Below are 21,595 nucleotides of genomic sequence, written 5' to 3' on the forward strand. Positions count from 1 at the left end.
GACTGGAAGGTTAATGTTCTGAAATTGGAATGAGGTTGCGAGGGGCACGCTGGCTGTACTTTCCAGCGAGATGGGGGAGCCCGGGAGAGCCCAGGGGGAGGAGTGGTGAGGAGACTCTGGGGGAGGGGTGTGCACTGGAGCTGAGTTGAGGGCAGTGGGGAGGGAGCACTTCCACAGGGCACGTAGGAAGGTTCGAAAGGAGAGCGGTAAACCTTTCAGTCGGCCAGCACTGGTCCGGCTGCTGAGCGGAGAATTGAAAGCTGTGAGTCACCCCGCTCAGTCACCACTGGCATCCTGATGCCCTGAGGTCATAGGCTTCTCTTTAATTACATTTTCTGTAAGGGCGTTGAGACTATTTCTGGTTCCGCACACATCCAATTTTTATATGTGTCTACATACTTAACCTATGCACACTGCGATGTCATAATGTGAACGTGTTTGTTTTGCGTCTTGAACCCCCTGAAACCTGGATTGGTGAAGACCATCCCTGAGAAAGTTGAAATGGTGGTCATTTCGATAACCTTGTGTCCTTAGGTGATGTTGATGACTACAGTGCTGAAGTTGAGGAAATTCTTCCCCAGCACCTCCAGCCGTCCTCAAGTTCTGGCCTCGGCACTTCCCCGAGCTCTTCACCCCGAACCAGTCCCTGCCAGTCACCAACCATATCAGAGGGTCCTGTGCCTTCCCTTCCCATAAGACCGAGTCGGGCACCATCAAGAACACCTGGGCATCCATCTTCACAAAGTGCGTATTTTCCTTGAAGTTGTGTAGGACCTTCCCTAGCTGATTTTATTTTCTTTGTTTATTATTTTTTTTAAATATTTGTTTATTTTTGAGAGAGAGCGAGAGAGAGACAGAGTGTGAGCAGGGGAGGGGCAGAGAGGGAAGTAGACATTATCCAAAGCAGGCTCCGGGCTCTGAGCTGTCAGCACAGAGCCTGATGCCAGGCTTGAACCCACAAACTGTGAGATCATGACCTGAGCTCAAGTCAGACTCTCAACTGACTGAGCCACCCAGGTGCCCCAATATATTTGATTTTAGACGATCAAATCTGTCGCGTTTGGATCTGTACCATGTTTTCTGTGCATACAGAAGAGGAAACTTTGTAGATGGTAAGCTCTAAATGGAAAGGAAACTCATCATCACTTCGCTTGATGAGAATTTTTCTGAAATCATTTTTTCTATGTGCTTAGGTTTATCCATGTCTTAAAACGAATGTTTTTCTATCATTATAGTAAGAACTCATAACTATCTGGGCTTACCTATATATCTGTACGTAACCTATATTATAGTATGAATTAAGAAGAGACAAATTTTTTTTTTTAATTCAGATTTGTAGTCATTACTTCCTAAAGTTGGAATATCTGTCTCTGGAAATTGTTGCATCACATGATTAAGTCACCATTCCATGCTCACCAGCATCTCCAGAAAATGTCTTCCATTTCATAGATTTCTCCAGTTCTCCCATACTGCTCTTAGAGGCCTGACTTCTTTAGTTAAACTCAGGATAAGCTCAGGTCTAGAGAAAAGAAGAGATTTCTTTTTCCTTCTCGGTAGGGGCCAGCCAACTGCAAATGACTTCCTTCAGCCCACACTGTGTGCCGCCTTGATGGGGCCACTTGGTAAATCGGCTCTCAGCACCTGGGGCCTCGGCCAGCTGGTCCACAGGAGCTTCCATGGCACCAATGGGGAATTTACTGGCAGAACTGCTTATGTTATTGATACCAGAAATGCGTGTCCGTACATGACAGTACAAAGTGAGAAAGTAAGCAAAATCGAGGATTTCTCACACGCATTGGGAAGTACCATACCTTTGCGCTCACACCCGCTGCTCTCACCTGCTGTACTTGTTCAGGTTCTCCTATGGACGCTCTGCCGGCACAGCTGCAGCAAAAAGATTCTCAGACCTTAGAGCCCAAGCGGCCTCCTCCTCCCCGCCCGGTGGCTCCTCCTACGCGCCCCGCCCCCCCACAGAGACCACCCCCACCTTCAGGTAACAAACCACGTGATTTCCATTTGGGCTAGATTTCAGATCTTCCTCCGTTCTATTTTACGGTGTTTTGCACGTTTAAAACCTCTAGCTTCCAGATTTTATTATTTTTCTGTCATTGTTGCTACTGCCTCAGCCTTTCTCTAAGGAACATGGCAGGCCCCTTGGAACAGGTAAAAAGAGTGTTTCCCAGCTAGATTTCTGTAATAGGGCTTTCTAGCTGCCTTCTTACAGGTGTGCACAAAATGTTTTGTTTTTGCTAATTTAATGCAGTGGCACTAACTTCTGTAAAATATATAAGTAGAACTGAAGGGCATACATATACTTACTTCCCATAAAGTGTTATGTATTTGCCTAAATATGGTTTTTAAGTAAGTATAGTGTTGCTATTTAAATTGTGAGAAATATTTGCGTTAAATAATAGCTTTTTTATAGTACCAAGATACTAAGATGTAGTTCCTACATGTTATTTAACATCATGAATACTATAATAAATCTTTGACGTTTCAGTTTTTTATTTAATGTCATTTCCTTTCTGCTGCATATTTTCTTATGAACTCTAAGGGGCTAGGAGTCCTGCACCTGCTAGAAAGGAAATTGGAGGTAACCATTTATATTTGTCATAATACATGCATCTCGCTTCATTCACGTTTTGGAATTTTATCCCTGTAACTAAAAAGGCATTTCAGATTTGTCTGATAAAAGTCAAAGTGAATGATATTTATACTCCAAGTTAAAAATGGCCCCAAACTTTCATTATATTCCTGTTAAGTAAAAGATTAGAGTTCAGTTTCACTCATGAATAGAACTAATAGAGGCTTCCATTTTCCAGGTAGACATGGTTGAATTACTCATCAAGGACCAGTACACTTTTTCTTAATAAATATAGTTAGTTTGGTGACAAAGATTTAGTTCCCCCAAATCACACTAATTTCAAAAGGAATTCAGGTATAGTAAATATAGAACATTTCGCAAGTATTTGACTGGTGATGATCTAGTACATTCCTTCTCTAGAAGCTTAGCAAATCTGACGAGCAAAATTTCCAGGAATGCAACTTCAAGTTATAATTATCTGAAACATATCCTTCAGTTTTCATGGCTTTATCATAACTTGTCATAAAAGTTAATGCTTCACTTTTTTTCAACACAATAATGATTTTTTTCAATAAGGAAGTTTTTAATCACAAATGGATCACTCTTCAAAAATGTGTACTCGATTGGGTTTACGTGAAAATTTCTCACAAAACTCCACTGGAGCTCTGGTTTGACAAGTGCATTTAATCTACGTCTCAGGAGAGGATGGGCCAGGTTGTCATAATTCTGCAGAAGAGCCTTTACAAATGTACCGTTAATATTTTTAAGGCTCACTGTACTTGTGTGGTTGTTCTGTTTCCACTCTGGCCGTCTGGTGCCGATGCTGACCAAGTCGTGTTATCACAGGCTGACTTTGCTTGTGTGCAGGTTTTAAGGACTTTGTGTAGAAAACAAAGCTCAATTATTTCAGCATGACGGTCTCCGCAGAACACTGCTGGATGATGATTTTTCCATCAGCTTACAAAAAAACGTTAATTTTCCCCATTTTAAACTCCTGCCTTTATTTGTATTTTTATGATAAGTTCTATTCATCCTCCTCTTTTAAGTAGGAAAACAACTTGCAGAAAATAAGTTTTTAAAGGGATTTGTGAAAAAGTTATAAAATCTGACTTAATTTTTAAAAAGTGCTTCTTTTCATAATTGTTTCATAGGCAACGTTTGCAGCTTATTTATTTTTTTAACCCTATAAGCCAGTAACTCCTTTAAGGCAGTAACTTAGAGGAAGTCATTATAGTACTTTTGGAGTTTTCTTGAAATGATGCATCAAAAACTAACCTCTAAGAAACTAAGATAGTCTCATAGAAATTTATAATGAAATTGAAGCTGATTTTGTTTCCCCGTTTTGCCTGTCAAACATTAGAGCTTTTATTAGTGATTTAACTGTGAATGTAACAAGATGATCTGTAAAGCAAAGGCTTTCTTGAAGATATTTTAAAATTCCCTAGTAATCTCAGTTATAAAAAGAAAACTGTCATCCCCTTTCTAGGCTGTTTGAGGAAAGGGAGGACTGGGGTTTTTGGGCAAGGCATCTAAAGTCGCTTTGGTTTGTAGCGATATCTTTGAAGAAATGTTAGGCAGTAAAAGAACCTTTTTTTGCAAAAGTCAGCTGGAGGAGGAAATTGTGTCTTGTGCCTGCCTTTCGGTCTGTGCCCTGGGCCCTGAACAATACACAGCTTCTGTTCTTTCTCTAAAAAGGTGTCGGAGCCCCTCCCAGTCCTGGGGCAGCTAGGCGAGAGACGGAAGGTAACAAGACTTCTGCGCCCTAGAAACGGACCTCTCACCTCACTTCCAAGTGTCAGCCCCCCAGCACGTCAAGGCACACTAAGTCTGCCCTTGGTCTGCCTGTAAACTTCCCCACCCCTCCTCTTACACCGTGTAACCTTGTACTTTTTCACGTTTCATTCTGTGTTGTAGATAGTTTCTAACGGGTGACCCATTTAATTTCCCTCCAATTCTTAACGTTGTCGTGCACTCTGTTTTGTATATATTGTCGTACCTACTTAGGATATGAAATTACTGTACAATGGCATTTTAAGAAGAATGCCTTTCAAAATTCTTTTCAGAGTAAGTCAGAAATGTACTATACCAACTCTGAAGTTTTAAAAATTAATAATCGTAATTAAATCCTATTAATTCTAGTCCAAGAATAAGTATTTTGTGGATGATTTCAAATAACAAATTTTTTTCTGCATAGTAATGCTGAACTAAATTTGCTTAAAAGACCTAAGACTAGAAGCCATTCAGTAAGATTCTAGTGATCAAACGGCTGATGGATTTAACATAACAATTACTCTTGAATTTCCTTTAAAAAAGAATAAATTTGAGATGCCACCTTTAATAGCCAACCCCCTCCCCCACACACACTCCTTTTGGCCCCTAAAGTGATTTATATCATTTCATTCTTCTGTACCTTTCTAGTGAGTTTGAACCACATATTAACACTGTCCTCCGTAAAGCAAATACTTATTTGTAAGATATGCCTGCCTTCTACCTTAATCATGGGATTTTGTTGTGGGAATCTAAAAGATCTCATTGTAAGATTTCTTTACCGATAATGGTATCTACAGCATGAAGCCCTGAAACAGTGTTGTTAGCAGCCCCTTGCGGAACTTGGAAAATGCTGTGGTTGCTCAGGAGCTTTGTCCGGCAAGCTCTGAGAAGCAGCGGGGTCACTGCTTGTGACCGTTCACACAAGCCGACCTTCTGTTTTCAAGGTTCGCAGGAGAGAACTGTGTTAGGAAAGTCACCTTAGAAGTAACGCTGTGAGATACCAGACCGAGGGCTAAACTGTCTCTCACAGAATACTTCACTAGAAGTATTTTAATTTCTCTCTCTTCTGGGGACATTTCCTTCAGGACTGATAATAGCTTTCATCCTTATCCAAAGCAGTATGCCTTGGGTTCCCATCTCATGCCCCCATTTGTGCTGGTAACGAAACAGAACAGCCAGCTGATGTTATACAGTGTTGCCTGACTGTTTACTTATGACTCATTTCTTTCCCTTCCTGCTTCAAAGCACCCAAAAGCCCTGGAACCACACGGAAAGAAAACATAGGTAAAGACACTTGAATTTAGCTACGTAACCTTAAAACTGGACCATGTAGACACTGGGGATTTAAGTACATGGTTTCTTGTTTCTTTCTTTTTGTAAAAGAACCTAAATACACAGTGTGATGTCTTTGTTTCAGGACGCACTCAGCCTTCACCTCAGGCAGGACTCCCAGGCCCAGGACCTGCTGGATACAGTGCAGCCAGACCGGTAGGCAGCACCTAGCCTGGGAGCCTAGAGGTTCAAGTTCTGGGTCCCAGTTTGCTGTTAGTCAGATGTGTTATCTTGGGAGGTCATGTGGCCAGTCCAGGCCTGGTTTCCTCGACTCCAAAATGAGGGAATCGCGCTTGTTGATCTCCAGGGTACCTTTCAACTGTTAACATTCTAGCGCACTCTTCAAAAATAACTAAATATACTTTATTATTTGAATCAAAGTGATGCATGTCAGTAATTAGGGTCACTAAATAACTGAGGATCTTAACATTTATGAGAGGCCAGTGTATCTGTGCAGCGGTTTAAGGTATTTTCTGAGTAATTAATGGGGAATATAAAGTCATCCTTCAATAAGAAGGATTTTAAAACTAGATTGCAGGGGCGAAAATTCATGATGAGAGTCCGCATGCTAAAACTGGTTCTGAAGGTAGTCAAGTAGGAGAGCAGATGGTGTTGCAGGGCTTCTCCCTTGTAGATCTGTGCTCTTCTGTGTTCATCATATGCTCTCTTAGACACATAATTATCCTAATATTTACCTGCATGAAAACTTCCTCTGGGGTCAAGTAATACAAGGAAATGGGAACCCGGATCAGCGGCTCATCTAGTGGCTCCTGGGACTTCTGGGGGGGGGGGGGGGGCCTCGAGCCAAAGAGTGGGTTCTGGGGCTGGACTCTCGGGGGCAATGTAGGGGCCACTTCTAATGAAACTGCTCCCGGTTCCTGGTAAGAAATTGTCATAAAATTTCTAAGATAGAAATCCCTTGTCTTTTCTGTTGTAGCTGTCCTGTTAACATCCACCCTAAAAGCCCTTTACTATGTGTAATAGTACACTCCAAATTAAAGTGTCTGTGGAATATACCTATAGATAAATACACACACACACACACACACACACACACACCCCTGCAGATACCTATTACCCATTCTCCTTTTCTCAGAAAAGGGAAAATTGCTCTTCACCGACTTTATCAGTGCACTTTATTTAATGCCATCAGAGTAGGGAAGGTAAGTCAGGATTTTGTGATTGCAATAATAACATTTGCCTAAAATAAGAAATATTGGGGACTAAGAGGCTCCAGCAAACTTACGAAAATAGACAACATGTGTTTCACCAGCATCTCTTTTTTTTTAATTTTTTTAATGTTTATTTTTGAGAGAAGGAAAGAGAGAGAGAGAGAGAGAGAGACAGAGTGTGAGCGGGGGAGGAGCAGAGAGAGAGGGAGACACAGAATCCAGAGCAGGCTCCAGGCCCTGAGCTGTCAGCACAGAGCCCGACACGGAGCTGGAACTTACGCACCATGATATCATGACCTGAGCCGAAGTCGGACGCCTAACCAACCGAGCCACCCAAGCGACCCTCACCAGTGTCTCTCTTAATTAATTTAGCACATTGGATCTAGTCATTCAAGAGTTTTTCCTTCTGTGTTTGAAAAAAAAAAAATCCCAGGGTGTGGATTTTCTTAAGCGTCTTAGTTGCTACACGTATGTGTATCTTCCCTCTCCTCTTGAGCTTTAACGCCATCCCTGTCCCCTGTGAGGGCACCACTGCACGTGGGGCAAGGCAGAGGCCCCGCCGCCCCGCGCACCCGAGCTTGGGTCCTGGCCTTCCTTTCTAGCTTTGCGGCCTTGGGAACGCTGTATACATTTCTTTGTGGTAATTGAAAATGGAGGTGATAAACTTAGCACCTGCCTCTGGGGGGTATTTTGAGGATGAAAGGGAAGTGCCTCAGAGCGCTTAAGTAACGTTGTGCCTGACGCCTCGTACACCGTCCGGAACAAAAAGGGAGGTTGTAAGGTGTACGACTATAGGACTATAAATAGAAAGCAATGAACACAACAGGAGGGGGGCTAACGCCAGAGGGGTGACAAGACGGGATACAAAAGCAACTATTTTCACAAAATCTCATCTCGTGAAAATAAGCGTCTCAAATGTTGTGTTTCCCCTCCGCAGACTATCCCGCCCCGCGCCGGAGTGATCAGTGCCCCACAGAGCCACGCTCGGGCATCTGCTGGAAGACTGGCTCCTGAAAGCCAAAGCAGACCGCCGGAAGGACTGAAAGGTAGGCCCGAGTCCGTTCTAAGTTTTTTCACCTTTCCTTCTCCCTTCTGTCATCTCTCACCTTCCACGACCGACTCCAACAGGGAGAGCCTTCCTTCTTTGTGCCACAGGCCATGAGGCCGCTGGCGGGGGAGCGGGGCACTAGAATCTCCCAAGGCCTCACTAAAGGAAGAACAGGATGTGGTTTTCTAGACCGGGCCTAACATCTGAAAACTCATCGTTTAGGTTCAGTCCTTCTTCCCGAACCGCTGAAGCCTCAGGCTGCGCCCCCCGTGCAGCCCTCTCTGCCCCCGCCTGTTCAGAAGATGCAGGAGCCCCTTGTCCCCGTGGCAGCGCCTCTGCCTCAGTCCGCCCCCCAGCCAAGCTTGGAAACCCCGCCGCAGCCGCCCCCTCGGAGCAGGTCGTCCCACAGCTTGCCTCCGGAGCCTTCGCCGCAGCCGCCGCAGCCGCAGGTGAGGCCCGCTGGTGAACAGAGAGCACCTTTGATGCCTTTGGTACAATCTTTGCACCCACTTCCCTCGGACCCGGGGTTCTCAGAGAGCGAGCTTGGGATTGGCTTCTTGACGGAACTTCCCAGGGGCTCCCAGGCTCCTTTATCTTGTTCACATTCAAAGCGTTTGTGACTTCATCTTTTTAAATGCCCGCTTTACTTTGGATACTTACTTAGTATAGTAGGACGAACAGCAGTAGTTTCTTTTTCTTGTTGTTCACAGCCGATCTGTTAGTTCCGGCTTTCACTTTCTGGACAGGGATGCCTTACCTCTGGCAGAATGGTTAATTTCCAGTGAACAGAGAATAATTCCTGTGTTCCTCCAGGTGCAAGCAGTGGTTCTTTTCCGAGCCCGAGCTGGGGTCTTCAGGTATTTCTGTTTGGGGTGGGCAGCAATGGGCTTATTCACCAAGTAAAAACCATCGAAAGAATAAGGGCACCTCACTGGTGTCACACAGAAAACAGTGCCATTGCCTCAGTGGGTGACAGTCCTAGGATCACAAGGATTTGTCTTATGCCAGTGTGACCTCACGTTGGAAAGACTTCTGGTGTGTATATACAGAGTTATTTTAATACGGGGTGATCATGCAAGTTGAATTGTTTTATTTTTATTTGGATGCCGTTTTACTTCGTTTTGCTATATACATTCTAGTAAAATTGTTAAAGTCTATGCTTAGTAAGAACATTCTTTGATGTCTAGCCTTACATTTTATTTTATCCTAATGTTTTAACTTAAAAATGTCATCAAGGCCAAAGGAATGTGTAAAGCTTTAGAAGTCTGCTCTGTCACTGACAAGGCCCCTTAAGCACATTTATAAATACTAGTTTGCCCCCATTTTTACAGCTATCTGGATATGTCCAGCTAGTAGGCAGAAGTTAACAGTTTCTTATGCTTCTGTATGGTGAAAAACAGATAGTAAAGTAAATACAAGTCTTAAAATGAATATTGTCAGCAATTAGCACTTTCTCATTAGACAGTGGGTCACATTTATAAAAACTAAAGAAGGATATATAAATGAGAGAAGTAAAATGTTCTCTTAAGCTGATTAATACCATAAAGTATTCTACATTGTTTAGTTCAGAAAATTGAGGATGTTGACAATGTATAAAAACTGTAGAAATCCTTCAAACAATACATGTCCACTGTTCTTTTCTCTCTGCAGATCTACTTTTAGTGAGGCATGAATTTTTCTTCTCATTTTCTTGTAATGTGTGCTATCGTATTTTGTTAAATGTAATTGGAAGGCAAAACACTTTCAAACTAGCCACCTTCAAGCTTTGACTACTGTTTTAAGACAGAAAGTAAGCACCTATTTCTTAGGAAAGAGAACCTTAATTCCTAAAAGTCTGTAATAGTTTAAGTATCCTTAGACCAACATGAACACAGATACAGTACTCTGAACTGGACAAAGAGCAAACCGTTCAGTAAGATTGCAGTTCTCAGGAGAAAATCATACCACCAAAGTACTACAGGACCAATATTCCAATGACTACCACATTATCATTTTCTTAGGTCATTGTCCATGGTTTTGGTTTGTGTTTTTCATTGGAATGGGTATGGTAATTTGGTGGCAGACAGCATGTGCTTTGTGTGTGGCCTGGCAGAGAATGTCCTTGAATCTTGTGTCATTCACTTCATTGAAACTACGAGGGATGTTTGTTTTAAATCCTAAATATTTTTTTGGCCTCAGTCATTGATATCAGACTCCTCCAAATATTATACACACACACACACACACTTTTCTGTCTTGGGGGAGCAGGGGTCTTGTTTGTGTGCAGACCCTCTTTGGGAAGAATCACAGAGTGGTTAACGGTTTCTTCCTAGAGTGCTAGGGGGCTGGAAGGAAGGGGAGGCATTTACCTGTTTGTACCTCTTGAATTTTGAACCGTAAGAATAATGCCTATTCAAAACATAATGAACGTCTAAAATTTAACAATTGTTTTCAGCGGCTATAAGTTGAAAAGGATGAGAATTTAAAATACAACATATTTGATACTTTGGTGATCTATGAAATAGTCTTAGAACTGAACACTTAATAATTTTTATTAAGTCTTTATTATTAATTCTGCCCAAAATACACAAGGTATTTAAAACATAAAAACATACATGGCCTAGCACTACTTTTTATTATTATTTAAATGGTTTTTTACTCGATAGTTCTATATAGAAAAGACCCTTCCAATTCAAATGATCGTATAACATGTACAGAACATAGAAATGCTTCACTTATCTGCCCGACTTCTGGCATCTTGGTCATCTGATTATCATCTAAGAACCTGAAGTTCAGAAATCCAACAGGAAATAGAGTAACAGCCTCACTGCCATACTGTTGTGATAGCTGACAGTGAGAGAAGAGACCGAGTAGAAAATCTCAGCATTCTAGATCTATTTAATACCTCCTACCTTCTATCACTGCCAGAGCTGATACGCATAACCCTGAGATCATCAAGGAAGTATTCATTTAAGTCCAGGAGTCTCGTGTTTAGTAGGCAGGAAACTCTATTAATGCCGAGTACATTTTAGAATGATGTCTTCCTCGATTGTCAAATGAGTTTTGGTATTTTAGAATGAGGTAAGCTTTAGATATTGGGGAAGATTTGCTCAAAAGTGTTTTTGAGCCTACTGGTTTTTTAAAAAAAATACTGCTATGGTACAAAAAGATGATTTCATTTTTAAACAACAAAATTTCTTCTATTATTGTACCTTACAACTAATAAGTTATGAGGTGAATTAATGATAGTACCTTCTTTCTGAAAATTTGAGGAATATAGAATATGTCTGGATCCTGATCATTTTGTGAAAAGAAATACTGATTTTCAGTGGGCTAGTACTTCTGCAAAGTGTTGCCATTTTATACATTTCCTCTAATGGTGATAAACCCACAGGCTGTCTTGTGGCTATGTCCCACTCATCTCGGGCTGCCATAACAAAATACCAAAAACTGGGTAGCTTAAACAATAGGAATGTGTGGTCTCACAGTTCAGAGGCTTGAAGCCTGAGATCAGGAGGCCGGTACAGTTGAGTTCTGGTGAGGGTTCTCTTCCCAGCTTGCAGATAGCTGCCTTCTCACTGTGTGCTCATGTGGCCTTTCCTCGGTGCTTCCGGTGGGGGAGAGAGTAGGCTCTCTGCCATGGTGTCCTTCCGGGAGCATAATCCCTCCTTCCATAATCCCTCATGAGGCCACTCTCATGGCCTCATCCAACCCCAGTCACCGCCCCCCCCCCCAAAGGCCCCACCTCCAAATACCATCACACTGAGGGTTAGGGCTTCAACATATGAATTTAGGGGGATACAAACATTCAGTCCATAACAGACTGCTTAAAGTATCTTAGAGCTCCAAAAACCTATTTGGGTTATTATTTTTGTTTTGAAGTGGCTGGTCATCAACCTCTGGCAAAATTAAAGTTTGAACCCTAATCAACGATACATTTTTGTATTCAAAATTACAAAAGAATTGGAGTTGTCTCTTGAACTCTTGCTGTGACTTGCGAATGTTGCCTCTGTCGGGTTCTGTGTATAATATAGAAATAAAAGTATTTCAAAGACTGGATCGGTAGGGTTGCTGTTTGGTCTCAGATCGTCCTCCTAACTCTTTCCTTTGATGTCTGTGTTCCCTTTCTCAAAGCAGGAGCAACCGTCAGGGTAACAGGTATCGGATTATTTCTCAATCTTATCTGTGCTTTTCATCTGTCTTAGCACATTAGATGTATGAATCTTTTGCTTCATACATCTAAAGTTTCACCCATTTTTAAAACCACCTGTCCACATTAATAAATTCTATTACCATACCATAAACCTGTTTTTTTCTTAGTATTTCAGATTTTTAGGAACCATTTTAGTTGTTCTTATTAATGCTTTACCATATTTTTTTTGCTCTATTTTTAATGAAAATTAACAAAACTAAAAGGTGTACCTTCAAGAAGGTTGAAGGTATACAAAAGTCTATTTGGCAAGACCAAATGGTTCTGGGTTTTAATGATGGCAGAATTACATAAATACAAAACTTCTTTTCTTAGGTTTCTTTTGGGAAATTTTTTTCAAATAATTTTAGTAACAAGATTATTTTTGGTAAGGGAGAACTTTTAGAAAGGTAAAAGTTAATATCATAACAGGATTATTTAAAGGTCCTTCCAACACCTTCCTCACCATTTTTCATGTTAATTCATCACAAACCTGCTTAGATTATAAATTAATTCCAGTATAGTGAATGGTGGTGTGGCTTTCATTGTAACTTCAAGTGATCCTGCTTCTACCAAATTACCTTTAATGTATCTTGAAAACAAATTTTTTATATATGAAAATAAATTTAAACATAAAGCATTTATTTGCCACAGGCCTGCTATTATTCTAAGCTGTGCAAAGTATAAAATTCTCCTTTCCTGTAATGTCTGTGTTGTGGACCGTTCCATCTGCCGTGGGGGAATTGGGTCCCACACTCGATCAGATACTGCCATTTTGCTGCATTAATAAATAATGCAGGGGGGCACCCCGGTGGCTCAGTCAGTTAAGCATCCCACTTCAGCTCAGATCATGATCTCGGGGCTTGTGAGTTCAAGCCCCACATTGGGCTCTGCTGACAGCTCGGAGCCTGGAGCCTGCTTCGGATTCTGTGTCTCCCTCTCTCTCTGCCCCTCCCCCACTCACACTGTCCCTCTCTCCCTCAAGAATAAACATTAAAAAAAAGTTTAGGGGCACCTGGGTGGCTCAGTCTGTTAAACGTCTGACTTCAGCTCAGGTCATGATCTCACAGTTTGTGAGTTCGAGCCCCATGTCGTGCTCTGTGCTATGGGTTCAGAGCCTGGAGCCTGACACATTCGGTCAGACACAGATTCTGTGTCTCCTTCTCTCTCCGCCCCTCCCCGCTCACACTTCATCTCTCAAAAAATAAATAAATGTTAAAAAAAATTTTTTTTTAAACTTTAAAAAAATAATGGCAGAGATTATTTCTAATATAGAGTTAATTGTAATTTGTTAATGTCTATAATAGATTTGTCTTTCAAGCAGATTTCCATAAACACATCTGCTTACCTTTAATAACTTCGAATACAGTTTTGAGTCTGTTACATGTTTACTCTTTTATACAAATTTATTGTCATAGTAAGTTGTTTGGAGAAAAATACACTTGTTTATTCAGTTAGGAAGTATGTTCTAGGACAATTGAATAAAACAATCAGATACTTGAAAGTTACTCACTTATTGAAGTTACCATCGTTGCCTTATGCAAATGAACAGCCTTCCCTGTTGTTAAAGTAGCAAGTTACTATTCTATAAAATGCAATTATGGTTTTTCGGTGGGTGGGGACCACTGCTCTTTTTTTTCAACACAGCTCATGAACATTTAGTTACTTTGCTCTCCCAACTCTCTAAATTTATTTTAGGTGGTGCTCCATTTTGTTACATTGCAGGCCTTGAGCCCAAATGCTCCCTCCCCTGCCCTTTCCAACCAAAAGTTTATCTTCTTATCTTTAAATCTGGCATCAATATCCGAGCCATCTACTTAGTATCGATAGTTATGTACAGGTTGCTTTTGTTTTTTTAATCAAAACGAAGCATGTGATGAGCTAATTTTTGCTCCTAAGACCAGGGTTCTCTTCCCCATTAAAGAAGTTGGAGAAGTTGGTTTTGCTCGGTCCCATAGACATGCTCCTCTCCCAGCTGGCTTCTTTGTGAACGAGGCACAGAGTGCACACTTTTTGCGACCATAAAGTAATTCAGGACACTCCTCCTGCCAGTTCACAGCCAACTCTGCCACATGGAAAGAACGGATTATATACCAAATAGAAACGGGGATCTCCCCCCCCCCCCCCCCCCCCCCGCCCACCGGTTCTAAACAGTCTTTGCGTATGGTTATTAATGAGCATATCTGTTTTGAAACTTTTTCTTACAAGATGAGGAAAGTCAGTTAAGGAATATTGTCACATCATTGGCAGAGTTTGGTCTACAAAGGAGAACTTAAAAGGCAAAAAATGCTTTGAAAATACATTTTTCCAAGTAGAAAAGGAAAGAAAAGATGCATTGTCTTTAGCTTAAGAATATAAACATACCAATGAAGTCAGTTTCCATTCATGAAGTTTAGTTTCCATAGTAACATTAACTTTAAATAAAAATATATGTAAAAGAACAATGAAACCACATCATCATCACGATAGGTGTTGGAAGTGTATTCTGCAGATCTAGCATAAGTTCTAAATACGGGTTTCTTGCGTTCACGCTAACATTTGATAAAACGGCATGTTCAAGTCATTTGCTGAATTCTGTCCAGTTCTCCATTTTACATCATATTAGAACTTGCATGAATGAAACAAACCATTTAACTTCTCTGGGGTTTAAACAAATGTCTTTAATAAAGGGGTTTATGTAGTAGGGAGGTTTTAAAGAGTAAGGTTTTAGTTGTCTTACCTTACTTAAACTACCAGGGTAACAAACTATACAAAGCTGTTTAAGTTTGAAATTTGTATCCTTGCCCCCTCCCCCTCCCCCCATGAATAATTGAGACAGGAAGCATAGAGGGGTTGTTAAAAGTAACGTCTTTTTTTTTTTTTTCCTGATTATTGGGTGTTCTCTTTTTCAGGTGAAAACGAATGGAGTCTCTGCCGTCAGACTGGAATCACCCTTAAAGAATGACCCATTTGAAGATCTGTCATTCAGTCTGCTTGCTGTATCCAAGGCTCAGTCATCCATTCAAACATCATGTGCTCCAACCCCAAACCCAAAGGGGTTGATTCAGTTGCCTTCTGCAACACAAAGTAACATGAATACTTTGAGTTCTGTAACTTGCATGCCTCCAATTCCAGCCCGGAGTAAATCCCAGGAAAATATGCGATGTTCTCCAAACCCATTTATTACTAGCTTGACCAGCACAAATCCTTTCACCGACAGGACTGCAGCTCCCGGAAACCCATTTAGAGCCGAGTCTCAAGAATCGGAGGCAACTTCGTGGCTCTCCAAAGACGAGCCTGTTGCCAGCAGTCCTTTCCCTTCCCTGAGGCCTCTTGGTCATAACAATAGCAAGCCTTCATCATTCGATGGTTTTAAGGACAGTTTTGATCTGCAGGGCCAGTCTTCGGCAAAAATCAGCAACCCAAAAGGATGGGTAACCTTCGAGGAGGAGGAGGACTTTGGTGTGAAAGGGAAGTCAAAGTCATCTTGTCCAGACCTACTGAATAATCAGCCGAGTTCGCTCTCTGGCTCCGTGACCTTTGATGATGACTGGAATAAAGGCACAAATGTTCCTTTCTGTGTGTTGCCATCAAGACGACCACCTCCACCTCCTGTCACTCTGCCCCCGCCTGCCACCACCCCTCCTGTAGCTCCTTTCACAACCTTGCCATCGAAGGCATCACCCACACTAGACTTTACAGAAAGATAAGGTTATGCAATAGAAAACAGTTTTGGATTTGTTTGTTTGTTTTTCAGTTTGGGCAGGTGAGAGCCAAAAGAATTGGGCATTAGTTCCTCATTATGTGCAATATGGAATTGTTAAGTGCACTGATGTTGTCACGAAATACCACTATTTAATGTGTACAAAGCTGGAATATGTGTATATTGGAAATAAGGAAAAAGTCCTTCTCATTATTAACTGGAGTTTTGGTGTGTTTCTGTTTGGATAAATAAGAGAGAGGAGTAGCCATAAACAGTGCTCAAAACTACTTCAGACAGTAGTCCTTATTCAGAAATTCTCTGTCCGTCTTCTCTGAAGAAGAACCTTAAAAAAGCCCAGACAACTTCTAGCTGACATTCTTGCCTGCTCTTTGATACTTGTTAACAATGGTGTTTCCAGGTATTTACCGAAGAGCTATCTGAGTTATACTGAGACCATTGTGAAAGGCATGGCTTTAAAACACAAAAAGGCATGGGTACACACACACACACATATACGTATGTATACACTTACATATTTGTAAAACTTAGGACTCAGACAAAATATTTACCTACACGTTCTAACAGAGTTATTTTTTCGGTGTTTCATTACCAAAAGGATGGCTATACATGAAATTTGGACAGTTCGTTAATTTTCTTTCCAAAACTAGCATCTCACTACAGAACCAGACTTTCCTACCATTTCATCCCCCTCCCCCAAACACACATGACCCGCATCTTTGTTCCTTTGCGCTCCAGCATCTCCAGACCCTTTTTTTCCGGGAGGAGGTTCTTGGGGCTGGAAGCAGCCTATTTTGTGGTCACGGTCATGTGGATGGACACTCCAGCCCGTACAACAAAGCACTATGGCCTTATCTCTCAGGAAGGCACATACCTCCAAGTTCAATGAGGAATATTAGAGCTAAACGCACTCCCCTCTCTCTGCACTAAGGTGTATGTTGCCCATTCCCCTCCCACACTTTCCCTTTGCTGCTTTCTCTCCGGAACTTCATAGCAGGGAAGGCAGCGGTCCTCAGAATGCTTGGAGTTGGGGATCTACTCCGCGTGTGTGCTCTGTCCCCATCAGAGGCTACGCAACACATCTGTGAAGCTACTTTACATTTTTAGAGGCTACCCCTCAAATTAGCTGTGGATTTTGTCTCCCGCACTGCCAATATGCAACTGACCCTGCTCTTATCTCATGAAGTTCACAGAATTTTTACACAATGTAGTGTTTTGGTATCATCACGTAATCCCAAACAGAAAACTCCGTGAGCGATGTTTTGTTGTCAGGTTAAGTTAAAATCATCCTCAGCCGTCGAGACTGATATTAACATTCCTTCTATAGGAAATTATAGATGTCCACCTAAATTCCATCGTCCACATTTAACCTTTAAAGATGTGCACTGGGAGAACATCAAAATAGAGTTCATGGCTAAGATTATGTAAAGTGGAAAAGCACAGCAAACTGCATTGCACTTAAAGCAAATCTAGTAGGGAAAAAAAAGCACTTTTCTAAATGCTCAAATGTTATCAAGATACTATATTTCTAGAAGTAATCCTCTCTTCACAGCCAGGATTCGCTGTTAGCACTAACTCTTGTGAGTTTTATATTGTGCTTTTTGGGGGTTCTAATCATTTCAGCAGTAGTATATTTTAAACAGCAGTATTACTATAAGCAGTGTGCTTCAGAATGTGAATTAACTTCTTGAAACTGTGGCTTTAACATCTATGTGATTAATGTATGTGGTATTTGCTCTCCATTAGCAAAAAGAATTCATTATAAACTTCACTAGTGCGGACTGCGGTTTCTGTGAGCGATGTTTCCTTTTGAGTACAAACTACTGTCTAAAATATACGTATCACGCAGCAGCTCAGCCTTTACCAGGAAAATTATATTTGGCAAGTTGCCGAAAGGGCACAGAGTTAGGAAAGTGAAAGGTACGCTGCAAATAACTAGCCATTATTCTGTGTTATTAAAATATTTACCAGTTCTGTTAAAAGCAGAGCAGAAATTAGACACTAAGGCTCTCTTTGTGAATTCTTTGTTCTCTATAGTAGATTGCTGTTTATATGTAAGAATTTTATTGCTTATGTGGCATACAATATTTATAACTATATACTTTATAGAAGTGCAGTATTAAAGTCAGTGGTATACAAACATTCTGTACATATCTGTGAAATGTGCTGTCATATGAAATAAATACACCTGTCTTTACCATGTTGACTACTTTGCTCAAGAGGGAAGAACTTTTCTCAGCCATTTTCCTTGAACTTTACATATGCAAGTGTAATGACATTTGGGGATCAGCTGTCGAATCAGGTGTTTTTTTAAGTTTATTTATTTTGAGGAGAGAGAGAGACAGAGCACATGAGCGGGAGAGGGTCAGAGAGAGGGAGAGAGAGAATCCCAAGCGCATTCCACACTGCCACCGCAGAGCCCAACACAGGGCTCAAAGCCACGAACCGTAAGATCATGACATGAGCCCAAGTCGAGCGGGACACTTGGCCGACTGAACCACCCATGTGCCTCCCAGATCAGGTATTTTAATTCAAGACTTCATTTCATCCATTTTACTTCTCCATATAATAATCTAAAAGTAAGAAAATCTTCTAAGATGACAAATCATCATTAAGAAGAGAGGCCCCCATTCAAAGTCTTACTGGCCTGAAAATAATGCATGAAGCATGAATGATGGGGGTAGAAGGGAAATAGGCACAAGGACAGCCAGACACAGGAGACTGACTAAAAAGACCCAAGTTCAAGGCCAAGGCTAGTAGTTCCTTCCAGTATTGCCTTTTTTCAGTCCTGTATGATTGCTATTCAGAACAGTGACCTTGATTCTTAAATCATTGAATCATGTTCAATATAATTTTAGATACAGAAGATATGTAGAAGTTATAGATACAGAATAATAGGCTTTAAAAGAAACTTTTGATTTTATGATTGAGAGACATACGCAGTTGCTAAGAAATAATACAGAGAGATCCCAGGTACCCTTTACCCAGTTTCCCACCCCCGCCCCAGTGGTAACATTTTACAAATTATAGTATAATACTACAACCAGGACATCAGCATTGATGCAAAACACTTCCCGTCACCACCAGGATCCTTCATGTTGCCCTTTTCCTGCTGTGATCCCATCCTGACTCCCCTGCCTTGTCCCTAGCTCCTGGAAACCATTATTCTCCAGTTCTATAATTATGCCACTTTAGGAGTGTTTTATATATATGTGTATGTATGTGTGTGTATGTGTGTGTGTGTGTGTGTGTGTGTGTGTGTATAAATTCCATATATATATGGAATCATACGGTATGTGACCTTTTGGGATTGACTTTTTTACTCTGTATAATTATCTGGAGATTCATCAAGACTGCAGATGTCTTTTTTATTGTCGAGTGGTATTTCATGGTGTGGAGGTTAACACAGCTGGTTTAGGCATTCACCCACCCACCCACTGAAGGACATCTGAGTTGGGGCTATTATAGACAAAGCTGCTATGAACATTCCCATACAGGTTTTTTCTTTTTCTTTTTAATTTTGCTTTTTAATGTTTATTGTTTTTGAAGGAGAGAGAGACAAAGCGTGAGCGGGGGAGGGGCAGAGAGAGAGAGGGAGACAGAATCCAAAGCAGGCTCCAGGCTCCAAGCCATCAGCACAGAGACTGACCTGGGCCTCGAGCCCATGGACTGCGAGATCATGGCCTGAGCTGAAGTCGGAGGCTTAACCGACTGAGCCACTTAGGCGCCACCCCCCTGTACAGGTTTTCTTGTGAACATAAGTTTTCATTTATCTGGGAAAATGCCCAGGAGTGCAATTGCTGGACCACAGGGTAGGTGATGCTTGGATCTTTAAAAAACTGCCAAACTGTCTTCCAGAATGGACCGTTTTACATTCCCATCAGCAATGTATGAGTGATCGACTTCTCTGCATCCTTGCTTGCATTTGCTGTTGTCACTACTTTTTCTTTTAGCCATTTCAGTAGAGGATATATCATTGTGGCTTTATTTCCTTAATAGCTAACCATGGTGAACACCTCTTCATGGTGAACATGCCGTCTAATACCTTCTTTGGTAAAATATGTGTCTTTTGCCTATTTTCTAAATGGATTGTTTTTTTTTTTTTTTACTGTTATTTTATTTTAATGTTTGGTTATTTTGAGAGTGAGAGAGAGAGCATATGCAGGGGAGGGGCAAAGAGGGGGAGAGAGAGAATCCCAAGCAGGCTCTGCTGTTAGCACAGAGCCCAATGCGGTGCTCGATGTCACTGACCGTGAGAATATGACCTGAGTCTGAATGAAGAGTCAGGCACTTAACCGACTGAGCCACCCAGGCGCCCCTACTGTTGTGTTTTGAGGGTTCTTTGTCTTTTCTGTATACTCGCACTTTGTTGGATGCGTGGTTTGCCAATATTTCTCCCCGTCTATAACGTATCTTTTTATCCTCTTTACGAGTAGCCAGATCCTGAGCTCTGCAAGTCCACAAACTAACTACAGTCACGGTGACGGACAAAGGACAACCAAACTCACACGCAGGAAAACTGATATATAAAATTTCAAAATCCCTGTTTATTAATTTTAGGAAAATAAGTCTGAGCACATCAAGAGTTAGTGAACATGTAGAAGGATGGGGACTCAAACGCTGGTGTTGAGAGAGTATCGATTCTGGAGAGCAATTTAACCATGTCCAGAAAAATCCATATGCTCTATCCCAAGAAACCTGACTTGTAGAGAAATTCTAGCACATGTGGAACAGGACGGGCAATGTTCGTAATGGTAAAAACTAGAAATACACTAATCGTCACTGGGAATGGAGTGACAGGTTTGGACAGCAGACCACTGTGTAAGTTAGAAAACAATACAATATGACATTTCTATAAAAGTTAAAACACGAAAAATATCCTCTATTCTTTAGGGAGACATACACGTGTGTGTTGATGGTATGACAACAGCCAACGGGAATGATAAATTCAGCATAGTAGTTACCTTTGGAGAAGGGGAAGAAGAGAACGGAATCAGAGAGGGCTGTGTGGGAACTTTAAATGTATCTCTAATGTTGTTAGGGCCTTAAAAAAGAAAAAGGTTTTTTTCAGTAGACTAAAAATCTGTTCTTTTCCTCCCTCGCTGCCTGATATCTAACAGCCAACATGAATGACCTATTATCTAGACCACAGCATTCATCCCTAATGCATCGCTTCATTAGGTACAAATGGTCATAAGATGCCCTTCACCCTAGAAAGGTAACAGCGCCTAAAATATTCAGAGAAAAGTAGCCACACTGCTCAAGAGCACACACATACCACCTTTTGTCTTCAAATTCAGTAACCCGCTCGAGTCGTGCCAAGACAAGAGAGAGTCTTTGGTACGATTTAGGATTACCGAAACCACACTGAGAAAAAGCTACGCGCAAATTTGTAAGACATGGCCTGTATGAGGGGGAAAAAAAAAAAAGACTGAAAGAGGACACTGAAAGGAATGTTAATAAAAGTTAGCAGGACTACACCGGCAAATATCAGTGCTGACAAAGATTAAAGATACTGCAAGCGCTTGGTCTATGGAGTGTTTTCCTACCAAGTGAGGAATAAACTACATACTTCCTACCAAATGATTCCTACCAAATAATAAACTACATATTTAAACGAAACGGGATGGCCAGCACATGAGTTTTCCACGCTTTGTTAATTTTAAAACTTACACCCAGAGACCCTGTAATATAGGAGTTTGCGCATAAATGGTTCTCACCACCTAGAAAGCAAGACACTTTCAACCAAGTTGTAAGCTTGGTTGGCTTAGGGGTACAGAATCAGATTCAGGAAAAACAGGGGGATGACCTTATGGCCAGC

At 41.3% G+C, this 21,595-nt stretch overlaps 1 protein-coding gene across 12 annotated transcripts in view; it reads left to right on the forward strand.

Annotated features, from left to right (window-relative positions):
- Nucleotides 1-17,972, forward strand: part of SYNJ1 (synaptojanin 1) — a 90,418-nt gene extending 72,446 nt beyond the window's left edge. For 4 of the 12 annotated variants that reach the window (XM_027041707.2, XM_053220618.1, XM_053220620.1 and 1 more), the window contains 9 exons: nucleotides 535-744; nucleotides 1,856-1,993; nucleotides 2,555-2,593; nucleotides 4,280-4,327; nucleotides 5,600-5,638; nucleotides 5,772-5,842; nucleotides 7,796-7,904; nucleotides 8,129-8,355; nucleotides 14,966-17,972. In XM_027041707.2, coding sequence (XP_026897508.1) covers nucleotides 535-744; nucleotides 1,856-1,993; nucleotides 2,555-2,593; nucleotides 4,280-4,327; nucleotides 5,600-5,638; nucleotides 5,772-5,842; nucleotides 7,796-7,904; nucleotides 8,129-8,355; nucleotides 14,966-15,763 — 1,679 coding nt within the window. In that variant the 3' untranslated portion in view covers nucleotides 15,764-17,972. Of the gene's footprint in view, nucleotides 1-534; nucleotides 745-1,855; nucleotides 1,994-2,554; nucleotides 2,594-4,279; nucleotides 4,328-5,599; nucleotides 5,639-5,771; nucleotides 5,843-7,795; nucleotides 7,905-8,128; nucleotides 8,356-12,019; nucleotides 12,044-14,965 lie in introns of all 12 variants that reach the window. The other 8 variants (XM_053220624.1, XM_053220625.1, XM_053220627.1 and 5 more) reach the window with 7 other exon arrangements.
- Nucleotides 17,973-21,595: the final 3,623 nt, after the last annotated feature.

Source organism: Acinonyx jubatus, chromosome C2 (assembly GCF_027475565.1).
Source record: "Acinonyx jubatus isolate Ajub_Pintada_27869175 chromosome C2, VMU_Ajub_asm_v1.0, whole genome shotgun sequence".
Lineage (NCBI taxonomy): Eukaryota > Metazoa > Chordata > Mammalia > Carnivora > Felidae > Acinonyx > Acinonyx jubatus.